The sequence below is a fragment of the Endocarpon pusillum genome (assembly GCF_000464535.1).
Source record: "Endocarpon pusillum Z07020 unplaced genomic scaffold scaffold2176, whole genome shotgun sequence".
In the NCBI taxonomy this organism is placed as follows: domain Eukaryota; kingdom Fungi; phylum Ascomycota; class Eurotiomycetes; order Verrucariales; family Verrucariaceae; genus Endocarpon; species Endocarpon pusillum.
Genome location: NW_006916154.1, coordinates 1 through 12,643, shown reverse-complemented (window position 1 = coordinate 12,643; position 12,643 = coordinate 1). Strand labels below are relative to the sequence as shown.

The 12,643-nt window shown below is 43.6% G+C and overlaps 3 protein-coding genes across 3 annotated transcripts; all 3 read right to left on the bottom strand.

Moving 5' to 3' along the window:
• Positions 1-2,448: 2,448 nt before the first annotated feature.
• On the bottom strand, positions 2,449-2,889 carry EPUS_09432 (uncharacterized protein; the record flags this gene model as incomplete). Its single annotated transcript, XM_007803305.1, has 1 exon — positions 2,449-2,889. The coding sequence occupies one exon, from the start codon at positions 2,887-2,889 to the stop codon at positions 2,449-2,451; it is 441 nt and encodes a 146-aa protein (XP_007801496.1).
• A 1,510-nt stretch (positions 2,890-4,399) lies between these two features.
• On the bottom strand, positions 4,400-6,160 carry EPUS_09431 (ATP-dependent RNA helicase mss116; the record flags this gene model as incomplete). The annotated part of the gene is made up of 4 exons (XM_007803304.1): positions 4,400-5,282; positions 5,331-5,679; positions 5,727-5,938; positions 5,985-6,160. The coding sequence occupies 4 exons, from the start codon at positions 6,158-6,160 to the stop codon at positions 4,400-4,402; spliced, it is 1,620 nt and encodes a 539-aa protein (XP_007801495.1).
• Positions 6,161-7,144: 984 nt separating this feature from the next.
• EPUS_09430 (uncharacterized protein) lies at positions 7,145-7,981 on the bottom strand (the record flags this gene model as incomplete). The annotated part of the gene is made up of 1 exon (XM_007803303.1): positions 7,145-7,981. The coding sequence occupies one exon, from the start codon at positions 7,979-7,981 to the stop codon at positions 7,145-7,147; it is 837 nt and encodes a 278-aa protein (XP_007801494.1).
• Between the last annotated feature and the right edge of the window lie 4,662 nt (positions 7,982-12,643).

Sequence of the window (12,643 nt, the reverse complement as noted above, 5' to 3'; positions counted from 1 at the left end):
TTATATAAGCTAGTAATCTATTTATATATTAGTAACTAATTTTGTTTATAAGCCTACTAAAATAAATAACAATATATAAAATCTTAATACACATCTTAACGTCTATTCATATTTTGAGTATTAAACAAGGGCTATCTAAGAGAATTCAGTCACTATTATTAATCTTAAATGACTACAAATGCTTAAATCCATTATAAAGAGTGCTATCAGCCTCTTTAACGCTCTCTAAATAACGTTAATACCATATCTTGTCGTGCCGCAGCAAATCCACGCAAATGCTGTGGCTAATACCCATCTCCTTCTAGTCTTCTCTTGCTAAAGAGGCCATATCCGAGAGCCCTACGTCATGCTTAGCCAACTTCTTGAATGCTCGTTCGAATTCAGCTCGTTAAGCCGGTCTATCCTTGATTCGCGAGCAAATGAACGCGGTAAGGCGAGCATCTTCATCTCTAGCCTGTGGAATCAGGCTGCTTGGCGTCACAAGAGGCTGTAGAGGCGTCATAGCCCTTGACGGCGTCGCTAAACCTCTATATCGATCCTTACCGTCAGCAGACTCGCGGAGCATAGTATCCTGCTGTTGAGCGCTGCCAAAAAGATTGAGGTTGAGCGTCAACCCCCCAGCTGACGCTAAACTTGCTGTCGACGCTGCTTGTGGAGTTTATTAAGCTAGAGATATAAGAGGATGCGCTATATCAACACTAGGGTCATCCTTAATAGCTTGATTCCATGCTTAAAGATGCTCTCTATTGAGTTAAATATGACTGTATAACGGCAGATTATAGCAAGAATTGCAACACTTTTGGAACGGGCAGTACCCCCACTTCTCAATATGAAATGTCTTGTGATCAATTTGGCACGCACCGGTCCTGTGCTATGGATGCCCTTAGCCCCAACCAATACGCTGGTAAGCGAAGTTCACGCCTTCTTACTGCCTAGATCCTATCCAGCAGATGTAAACCGTTCCGTTGCAACCTGTCGGAGCAACCAAGCAATACGCTGAGTCATATTTTCAATTGTGCAATTGGCTTGTCGTCATCTTAGAGTACTGTTGATGAAGTCGGTCTGGCTTCACTTCGCTGAAAATCACATCAAAACCGAAGTCATCATGGAAGAAAGGCCGATCTATTCACCATATACAAGCCATCGTGGTGTCCAAGGAGCTGTACAATCTCTATGAACCCTCTGGACTTCGGTACCTTCGACATAGGAGGACACCTCCGTCTGTGCGTGGTCAATGCTTCTACTACGGAAGGCCAGAGATCAGAGCTAGATGGCAATAGAGGCAACAGCCGGAGACTGGGACCATTCTGGAACACACCCTGTAGGTGGATGCTGAGAGAGCTGGCCGCAGGCCCCGCCGTCTAACGTATCGACCCCAAAGGCGGGCAACAGTTGCTCCCTACATCGCCTATGACTCAGAGGGGCAGATCTTCGTATGATGAATTCTACAACGGAAAACCCTTCGTGCTGGGCATGATCATCGTCTGATCCAAATCAGATGATCATGGCATCACATCACCACCAGCAGGCTTGGATTCCATCCAACAATTGATTTTCTCGTTGGGTACCCCTTGGCACGGGCAGGTCACAACATGCAGGTTTCCGGTCTGTTATCAAGCAAGCTGATATGGTATACGCTAGTTCATCAATGTCACTCTGCTACTGGAAGATGTCAACGCTCCGTTGCAGTCTCAGAATCTCCAGGTCTAAATTATCCAACGAGAATTCCACTCCTGCGGTCAAGTCATTATGGCCTAGTGAGCAAGATAAGCTCTACTATTAGTTCTATAGATCCCTAAAATCGTGGAGAAGCCAACACAATGCAGGAAATCTGGATCTGATAAAGGTTTGACTCACGTACGCGCGATTATAACTCCGGCTTGCTTTCTTATACCTTACGCAATGACTCTGGCATCTTCATTACTCTCAAGAGAGTTGTCTTCTTGTTCCCTATGCTAAGTCTTTTCTCTCCACTTTCTATCCTACTCCCAGTACGGGGTTCATTGATGAAGGTCATTCCAGCATTGACCAACGCAGTGAAATGTTGTTTGTCTCTTTCCGACAAGTTACAACAAATGTACACTCCGATTAACGATGCTCAAAAAGTCTATACTGGTCCACCAACCCTATTTTGCGCCACTATATGCTAGAGCTCGAGATGGCTTGAGCTCAACCAAGAACGGATAGCATAGTTCCAAAAAAACACCGTCCATACCGATTCAATTTCACGAGTTCGAAAATACCAGAGCAGAGAAACGGTAGCAACCTTCAATACACCTATTTCAGCATACAGCTATAGCACTACATTCTTACTCCCCCCAACACCGTATCGCCATTACTCGTCCCCCGGCAAGGCGTATGTGGGTGCATTCGAGACCATCAATGAGATACAAGCAGCAGATCTGAAACATGCATGAGCAGTCTGCAGGCTTCGGCTGCCGCAGCCGCTTAAGCGGTGCCAGACGCAGTAGCAGCTGCTGTCGGTGCGGCAGGGGAAGCGGCTGACACAGTAACGGCAGCGCTGGATGGAGCGGGAGCTCTGGATGGGGCTTCAGCACTCGGTGAAATGGCAACACTGGAGGGGGCGGGAGCGCTGGATGGGGCGGCAGCACTCGGTGAAATGGCAACACTGGAGGGGGCGGGAGCGCTGGATGGGGCGGCAGCACTCGGTGAAATGGCAACACTGGAGGGGGCGGGAGCGCTGGATGGAACGGCAACGCTGGATGGGGCGGGAGTGCTGGATGGAACGGCAACGCTGGATGGGGCGGGAGCGCTCGATGGAATGGCAACGCTGGATGGAACAGCAGATGCAGTATTTCCTTGTGGGAGGGCGGATGCGATTCCAGCGATGGCGGGGAGGAGGACGATGAGGATCGTGTGGGGATACATGGTGACGATAGATGAAGGACGTAGAATTTCTTCGATGTCAGAGAGAAAGATTTTGAACCAGTAGGGTGATGAAAACAAGAGTCCAGCTCTCAAGCACCTGAGGAATGAATGAATACAATCAATGAATATCTTGTTGCCCCCGTACTCGATCTTTCACCCGGATCCCACCCGCCTTTTTATACTGTAGTTATCCCAAAGCCATCCCTCTTCTCCCCTCAGCCAGTCCATCAGGCAAACCAATCAAACCCATCCATCCCACCTTCATGCCTTTAACCTACCGAGTCCTGCCTATAATAAGAGGATCCAATATCAAAAATAAAGAATAATTAAATCGGCAGCCAGCACTCAGAAGCATTTAGAAACGGGATGAGTGGTGGGTCTGGAGACCTAGGAAATACCAAATCACACACATTGCTTGGGTACCAAATTGACCTGATTGGATCGAGTCAGAAGCTGCGTAACTTCAGTAACGAAAGCTACCACTACCTGCGAACAGTGATCTACCAAAACGCCCCTAGCAGAACAAGGACAGCACGTGACATTGGGCATGCTTAGGTGTTCCAACCCGCTACTAACTAAACTACCAGTAGTACTTAGCAGGGCAAGGCCTCTGAAAACTATGCCTAAATTACCATCAATATGTGCTTAGTTTTAGTGATATGATCTAGTTTCCATAGGATTATGCAGCTAAACATCTGAAATCTAATAAAATAATAATATTATTTTAGATGTTATTTAGAACAATAACGCTTGAATTATAGCTGAATTATAGTTATTTGAGCCGCCTGACAATCCTTAAGATGATAAAACATCTGCTAAATTACTACATAAGGACCAATACCGCATCATTATCAGAGCGCTTGTCCCGGTAAGTAGGCAACTTCCTCGCTCGCTCGCATGAATTCCCACCCCCTGCCCCTCCCACCCTAAAACATGGATTCAACGAAACACAAACACCAACACAGGATTCCGGGCTTCCTTCCAACGCAAGATCATCCTACTTGGATTGGCCTTCATCGAGAAACGTGCGCCGGAAATGGTACAACATAGCAAACTATGCTTCGCCGCATCGCCGCATCGCCGCGGCGGCGTTGCTATAGCATGATGGCTATTTACTCTCCGAGTGCACGAATATCATGACTCTGCTATGACTTTTGCTTGGACTTTAGATGACAGGTGGGATTTGCTTGGTTTTGAGGTGTTGTTATGTCAGATGCTAATGGGGGTTGCTTTTTGGTTTATGGTGGGCTGTAAGAGAATGCTTTAAAGGGATAGGAAGGTTTGCGATGTATAATTGGTAGATTTGTAGTCGCATAGAAATTGATTTGTGGCGGTGATTGCGTCAAGCTCTTTACCGTAGAGAGATCGTGCATCAGTCAGAGAGCTTGTTCTATGGTACTTGAATTGTTATTTAGCAAAAGCTGTTTATGGGGGTATACTAACAGAAACCATGTCAGCCACAACGCCTATGCTCAATCCTTCTGCGTCAGACTGCAACTGGAGCTCTACTCTATGCAATGTTTTTCATCCCTCCTCTACCACCCCCTCCAGCCCCTCTACCACGGGCAGCTCTTCCACCACGAGGAGCACTATTAAATGTTTGCCTCTGCTCAACATTTGGTTTCATGCGCTTGGAAGGGCTCTCGTCATCCGACAGAGTGCCGTAGTTTATCCCTTGTACTCCTCTCAGACCCATCTTTCCGATGGTCTTCTTCTCCATAGGCGGCACTCCAGGACAGTGAAGAGCTTTGATTGCCAGCTCATTAGCCATTGCTACGAGGGCTTCTGGTTTGAGTTGAAGCTTGTTCATGAAACCTTTCATGAATCCGAGATATGCAGAGTATGCTTTCTGTTTTGACTTTTCGTCGATTGTTGCCATGGCCTCCGTGGCCGCAGCGTTGTCCTTGGTGTCGATTTCGTGCACATATGGTCGAATAGGCAAATTTTGATTGGATCTCAGGAAGAAGGACTCAGCGTGAGTCAGGAGAATGACAGCACGGCCATCTCTGTCAACACGAGCAGTCCTACCGACCCGATGAACGTATTGCTCACCGTTCATGGGTAGACCAACTTGGATAACCGAGGTGACATTGGGAAAATCCATTCCCCTGCCGATCACGTCTGTAGCAAACATGATGCCTGATGTAGCTTCCTTGAATTCTCGTGTCGTTCGTGTCCTTTGAGGTTGGCTCAGTCTAGATTGAAGTTCATAGACTCGAAGAGATGACGATCGGCGGAAAAACTCTGCATATAGAGCAACTAGGTTTGCAGTAGTGCCAAAGACGATGATCTTCGGGTTTGCCTCTCCTTCCTGTCGCTCATGCTCAACGAGGGACAACAAGGCTGTAAATGTATCCTTGACCGTGGGGATCACAACGTGATATTGCGGCACGCTAGGTTACCATGAGTATTGACGCATGAGCAGAGCAGATTGCACTTACCGTGTGTGGGTTGGCGGCTCGAACTTATCAATCGTGGAAACAGTGGCGTAGTTCGGCATCAGAACAACTTCAAGGACGTCCTTGATCTTGTCTGGAACTGTAGCCGAGAAGCACATTCCCTGCCAACCACTCCTTTTTGGTGGAAGGAGCCGTAAGATGTGTTTGACATCTTCCAAGAAGCCTTTCTCTAACATAGTATCGGCTTCGTCGAGGATTACTGTGCGGAGGTTCTTGAACTTGGCCTGGGTAGGTTTTTCACTTAGGTAGTCCTTCAATCTCCCCGGTGTTGCGACAAGCACAGAAGGTGAACCATTCATAAAGCTGGAAAGGGCGGTTGCTCGAGCAGAACCTATTTTCCTCAGCATTATGTTCGTATCCTCAAACCAGACCACTAACCTCCGAAAGCGGTGTGACACTCAATGCGTTTGTGTAGATGTGCGGTGATTTGATTACACTCTTTAGCAATCTGCATCGCTAGCTCTCGTGTTGGAGAAAGTATCAAGATGGCGACCTGACCTTTCGGAACCGAGTCTGAGGTAACAAGCGACTGTAGGGCGGGAAGAAGGAACGCTGTTGTCTTTCCAGTCCCTGTTTTGGCCTGCACCAGACTGGATTGTCAGTAAAGTTATTCAGAGCACAGGTATGAGCGACTACCAATCAGTTCGAAGAGATGGCAATGAGTTTAGCACTTTCTCTTGAACAGGCGTCATGTACTCGTACTGCATTGCATCCAGCGCTTTGAGAATGCCTGGATCCAGTTTGCCGGTCAGACTCTTGAACGGCGTCGGATTGGCCTGCTTCAGCGACGAGGTCGAATAAACTGCCTGCATGACTGAGGAGAGTTGTGTAGACTTTAGATTCCGGAGCTGGGAGTATCGACACGGAAGGAGTTTGTTCATGACCAGGGACGATGGGAGGTGGATATATTGGGCAGATCTTGATCCAGCAACCAAATTTTGGAGGAAGGAGTGACGAGCATAATTCCACGCCAAGGCCGGTGGTACCTGACTAGTAGCTAACTTAACTACTATGTAACTTAGTAGTTAGTACGTAGTAAATCATTCCTTCTCCAAGCCATACCACACCCAATTTAGGTCCATGAATATCACAACTGGTGGTCATCCTCCGAAGCAAGCCAAATCCTATCCAGGAAAGACTCACCACTCGTTATGAATTGCGAGTGGCCGTTGCCCGTTTGGCCACACATACTGATTGTTTGATTGTGTGATATTTCTTATCGAGTCAACCCAGTGTACTGCTGTTATTACTTCACATCATGAAGACCATGGGAAATTATGGGCCAACTCTCAGACAACTGCTAAGATATTGCAAAGCCATCAAAATCATGTCTTCCCATTCTGATACACAGCAATGCCGCTGAGCAAAATGTCGAATGTCTTAGAAAATGACTAATGCTTCCATTATGTGGTCATACTTTTCACACCATGCACCCCTTGTAGGAAGTATCAGCTCTTTATATGCAGACGAAAGCAAAGTATAACACTCACATATTCGTGGCTAGCTTCTCCTAGGGAAAATGGACTAGGATAGATTCAAAACATCTGACAATAGAACAAATGATGTTTTCAATATACCATCGACATCTGTTAGCATAGATGCTAACACTTTCTACTGTATAGTGCACCGGTGCAGTCTCGCAGCTGCCCTAAAATTCGTCATTCTGTACATTAGCTGTTGTCAAAATGTGATTGATAGGAGATTTGTACAGGATTAATGTACTTTGTTATCGAAATGGGGGTATTGTCACTAGTACGGCACCCCGCTACCCCCTTTGATCAGCAAGGAAGGCGAGGTTAGGGCTTTCTTGACCCTGTCATGGTCGATGCCCCAGGCAGCTCTGAAGGACTCGCCCCATCGATTTCAGTGATCGGCCGGTATTCAGTGGCTGTGGTGAACCCTGACAGCTGCGACTTGGGTGCCTGTTCGTAGCGTACTTCCTCTGCCCCAAGCATAAGTCTTGATTTTGCTCTGGCTTTCTTTCTGACCAGGAGAAAGATTGCAACAGTTACAGCGCCAACGGTAAAAGCCAGTCCAGTGCCCAGGCCAATTACAGCCTTGGCACTTGCACTGAGTCCTGATGAGGCCTGACCTGGTACAACCGTTGCACTGGGTGATGCGCCAGGCGTTATAGCCGCTGTCGAACTCGATGTCGAGCCCGCTGTCGAGTCCGCTATCGAGCTGATGGTCTGACTCGGCGTCGGAGTGGAGCTCGATGCGCTTTCGGTGGACGAGCCCAGTCCCCATATGGTAGGAGACATGTTATCTGCCGCAGCCTTGAGCGCAAAATTGACGGAATTGGTTCCATTGGTGTTTCGATCTGGCCTCAGCTCCAGGTGGCACAGATTGCTAGCATCTCCGGAAGAGCTCGTAAGGCGAACTAGCAAAGAGCCTGTTGCTTGGAGGCTAGTGCCGGCACTGTTGAACGTACTTGCATAGCCGTCATTCGGGCGCGAACACCAGAGCACGAGGACTGGGCTGTCCGAGCTGTTTACCCAGGTTGCATTGAGAAAATCGCCAACGGAAAAGGACAACTTGGACTCTTCGGAAGGAGGAGGGTACAGGAAGGCTGTTTCCTGACACAAAGCGATGGCGAGGAGGAAGAAGCACAGTGAAAGGGTAAAATGCAACATGATAAGAATGGCCGGAGAACTCCAGCACATGTAGAGGTGAAAGGTGGGAGTGGTGATGTCCTGTTAGGACAAAAGAGACCTGGAACAAGATAATGGCAGTAAAAGGCAGGTAATAGTCCCAGGTCAGAGTTTGTGAATGGGGACGAAACGGTCACGACCATGGCTTGAAACAGCAATTTCCCTGGAGTTCAGGATTTTGATCTCTCGACTATACTCCGTACTAATTAGACTTTAATCGAGGCTGGAGGCCGGGAAATAGCTGATAAGACGCTGACTGGGCTTGTTGAGAGGGGCTGCAGATACCACCACCAGCGTTTTGTGAGCCTTTGACGACTAAAGGTCATGTTATCCAAGGAGACGCTCACCAGAGGGCGATAATAATACTGATAATCTACCATGCTGAAAATAGCTTAGCAAATAGGGCCGGATGGTTTGGCGCTAGAATTCAAGTTACTGCTCACTGCTGTAGTCTACTGGTAGGCGAGTCTCATGACTTTTGGCCACCGTTGACGGCCCCAAACTTAACATAGCCACACTTAGCAGGGAAAGACCCTCATGAATTAATGCCAGAAGAGCCATCAATGTGCGCTTACTACGGCATTAGGCCGAAATAATGTTAGCCCGGTGCTAGTACTAGCTAGTTGTTAAAACACCGCCACACTGTTTTCAAAAACTTCTCTTCTTCCTGTCCATCCATTAGTACGTAAAGTAGGCCAACTGATACCTCTCTACCTTTCGGGGCTAGTTGACTCGTTTGACAGCTATTCTGATGTGCAAATACTAACGTCAGGTTGAAGTTATCTATGCCTGATGCTGTAGTAGAAAAGGGATACATCAACCACTCCGCCAAAAGGACAGCGCTTGTGGGTTTCGAACCACACTTAATTGATGTACCCCTCACTGACTGTAGGAGATCAAGCTGACAGTAAGATTACTTAGCTTGTGTAAGGATATTTGGCTTAGTTATATATGACAATTAGATCCCGCTACTAGTCGGTAGCACCGCCTTTCCAGGTAAGCACTTTACAGCAATTTATACGGAGTAACTGTAGATCAGGGTGTAGAAGGGTGCCAAATCAGGGACCTTTTTAACGCTGCTTTTGGCACCCTCTGCACCAACGCTAGACATGGGACCTGATTTGGGGGTGCCGTTCTTTTTGCAGAATTCCCCCTCACCCACCCAACTTCATTGTCGCCCTCAATCAGGTATTAGTATATCAGAAACGACTCGATGGATCCGAATCCGCATATAAAAAGTTGCTCCCCTCTCCGCAATAACATCATCCTAAAGACCCAGCAATGGCAGTCTCACCCTTCACTCATGCAAAGCAAAATACCAAAAGACATTCGCGACTATTCAAAGAGCTGATTAGCAAACTGGGTTAAAGCACTAAACTAATAATACCTAAATATGTGGACAGCACCAAAAAATTGTATGAAAATGCATAGATATAATGGATTCTGTAAGTCTTCTATACATTTTCTTAGTGCTCCTACTATCTTTGTTCTTCAACAGACATTGATCAAATATGATTAGGTTCTGTCAGAAAGTCTATAAAGAGTCAAGTTACTTTCTAACCCTTGATCCTGTCAAAATATACAAGAATCATTTATCTTACAAAGTCGTTTGATCATTCTTAGAATAAAGCTATAAGACCTTAAATATAAAATCGTTGTCTACCCTCTTTACTTTCGTAAAATTTTGGAGGATTATAGTTCATGTTTAGACATATTACTTTGTTAACGAATTTATTAAGATAGATATAAAGAACGTATAGCCCTATTATAAATACTTGACATAGATAGTCTTAATAATAAGAGATTCTACTTTATAGTTTATTATAGATTACTTAATTAATAAGTTTAAGCTTTAGTAAACTAGTTAGTTTAGGGCAATAATAAATGCAGATAATATGCTTAACATCCTCTATTATTATTAGGTCTTTAGCGATAAATATTATTTAGAGGAGCAGCAGCAGGTTTAGTATATAGCTTTAAATCTTTTCTGTATATTAATTATGTTATATATTAGTACTATAGTTGAGTCTACTAGATACCTTAAGCAAAATAAGGCTATTAAGTATATGCAATAGCTCGAAACTAGAACAAGTTAATAGTCCATAGATTGCTAAAACGAAAGCTGGAGAATCTATCTATAATGTGGCCATGCACAGATTCATATACTCCAACGCCAGCGGGTGAGGCCTGTGTGTGCGTGGGCCACGCTATAGGCCACAGAGCATTCATAGTTCCTAATCCGGCCTCCTGCTATATAGTGAAGTTTAGGCTTCCCTAATCGGGTAAGGCGAACCTCTCTATTCGTAATCCGTCCGGATAGCTCACACGCTTTGACAAGCGCCCCACAGCAGGAGTTTGCTTGCTGCCGCGAGTCAGTCATAGGCGTTGCCTCCTGAGTAGGTGGCTGGCACGTGCATTTCCTGTGCTATGGCAGAAGAAATGTATTATCCATCACACTACCCCCCCCTCTAAAAAAAAAACGATTGCCCTTAATTAAGAGCACAAGAAAGCAAGTCCACTTTTATCCTAACGTTGCTAAGCCTGACAATTCCTTATTTAGTTAGTCTGATATTTAACTATATATGTATAGCCAAATCTGTCACGTAACATCCCTATTAGATTTTCTGTACTTAGCCTTAAATCAACTAATCAGGCACCTCTTTCGCTAGGTGCCTTTCGAAATAATCCCTAAGCAGGTCTTCAGAGCCCTTAAAGTTTGAGATAAGGTAATAGGTCAGGTCCTCTGGCTAGCCTACTCATCTTGCTCGTATCTTTCATGCTTTGCCTACTCTCTTGATGTTAATTATATCTTTGACCTCTCACGCCTCCTTTTCTTCTGTCTCTACTGGCAGAGGCTATAGGTACTCCTGCTCTGGCAGAGGGTCAGCAGAGTCCTTAGTCAGCAGTAATGTATATCCCGCCATTGATGGAGGTTTACAATAGAGAATAGCCTAATTTATTTCAAATTAAGTTTCTTATAAGGTCTTATTATACTAATGTTCTTTATTAATAGCCAGACCTTATCTCCTTCTTCAAAATTAATTTCCTAGTAATGCTTATTCGCCTGCTCTTATTACTATAACTATATAGCCTTTAGATACTCTTATGCTTACTTCTAACCCTTTTTTATTAGCTTTACTAAGTTCTTAGTCTTTCTTAAGGCTATATATTTCCTTATTATCTTTGTAGACTTAGGCTTATTAAAGCTTATTCTTAGCTAATATCTATATATAATTATAAATAGCGACAACTATATAGACTTAAATATTGCTACGTTTATAGCAAATTTAGCGCTTAAGAGAAGATTATTTTAATTATTCTGTATAAAATCTATATAAACCCTTAAGTATTATTTCATTTCTGTATTAGAGACTTTTGTCTAGCTATTTATCTGTAAATAATAAGCTATAAATAGCTTTACTTTAATTCCTAAGATTTGGCACTATTATTTCTATACTTCGCTAGTAAACTATAGCCCTTAATTAAATATAATTGTCTAAGGAAGCCTATAGAGCTTCTATATATTCCTATATAACATCTTAGTTGTCTCCTCTAAAGTTGTGCCTTCCTTTACAATTATATAAGAGATATAATAGTATTCTTTGCTTAGTTAATTAATAATTACTAGAATAATGTTATAGCCTTTTAATATTAGTAATTCTGTAACGAAATCTATTAAGATATCCTGTTAAGGGTGCTTAGGAATTAGAAGAGGTTGTAACAAGCCTATAGGGAGCTGATATATAGATTTAGTTCTTCTGCAGACATAATAATTCCGCAAGAATCTCCTAATTCTCTTTCTTTACCCTCTTCTAAAGCGGCAAATCTTTCTCTTCTAGTAACGCTTATATTACCAAGATCTCTAGGTCGTCTTTTACCTCCTTAGACAGCATGTCTAATTACAGAAGAGTCTGATACAGATTAGGATCCTCCTTTACTCTTAGGATCTTAGTTTTTCTTTAAGTTAATATATTAGCTTTTTTATTAGTAGCTCTTAAGTAATATCTAATCTTGAAGTTATATTAAGATAATAACTTTGTCTAGTGTGCTTACTAATATGTTAGCTTCTTTATTAATATAAAATACTCTAGAGCCTTATAATCTATAAGTATTTAGATAGAATCCTCTCTTAATAAATATAGCTTTAGCAACTATTTCTTAAAATAATAAATAATAATTAGTAGTTTCTTATTATAAATTACGTAATTATACTCTATTAATATTATATTTGTTAAAAAGAATACTACAGGATAGAGTTCTTTATCCTTTCCTTATTATAAGAGTACTTTACTAACTATATAGTCACTTATATTATACTTTATAACTGTCTCCTTCTTAGAATCAAAATAAGTGAGGACTAGCTTCTTTAAAACAAGGTCCTTTAAGGCCTAGAACGCCTTAGTATAATAGTTATCCTAAGTGTACCTTATATCCTTCTTTAATAGATTATTTAGTAGCCTTGCTACCTTGCTAAATCCTAAGCAGAATTATTAATAGAAGTTAATAAACCCTAAGAATCTCTGTACTGTACAGATATCTCTTAAGTTAGGTTTCTCCCACTCCTGAATGACTTGTACACGCTCTGAATCCATCTAAATGCCCTCTAGAGTCACAATTAACCTGAGATACTTTACTAACTATATA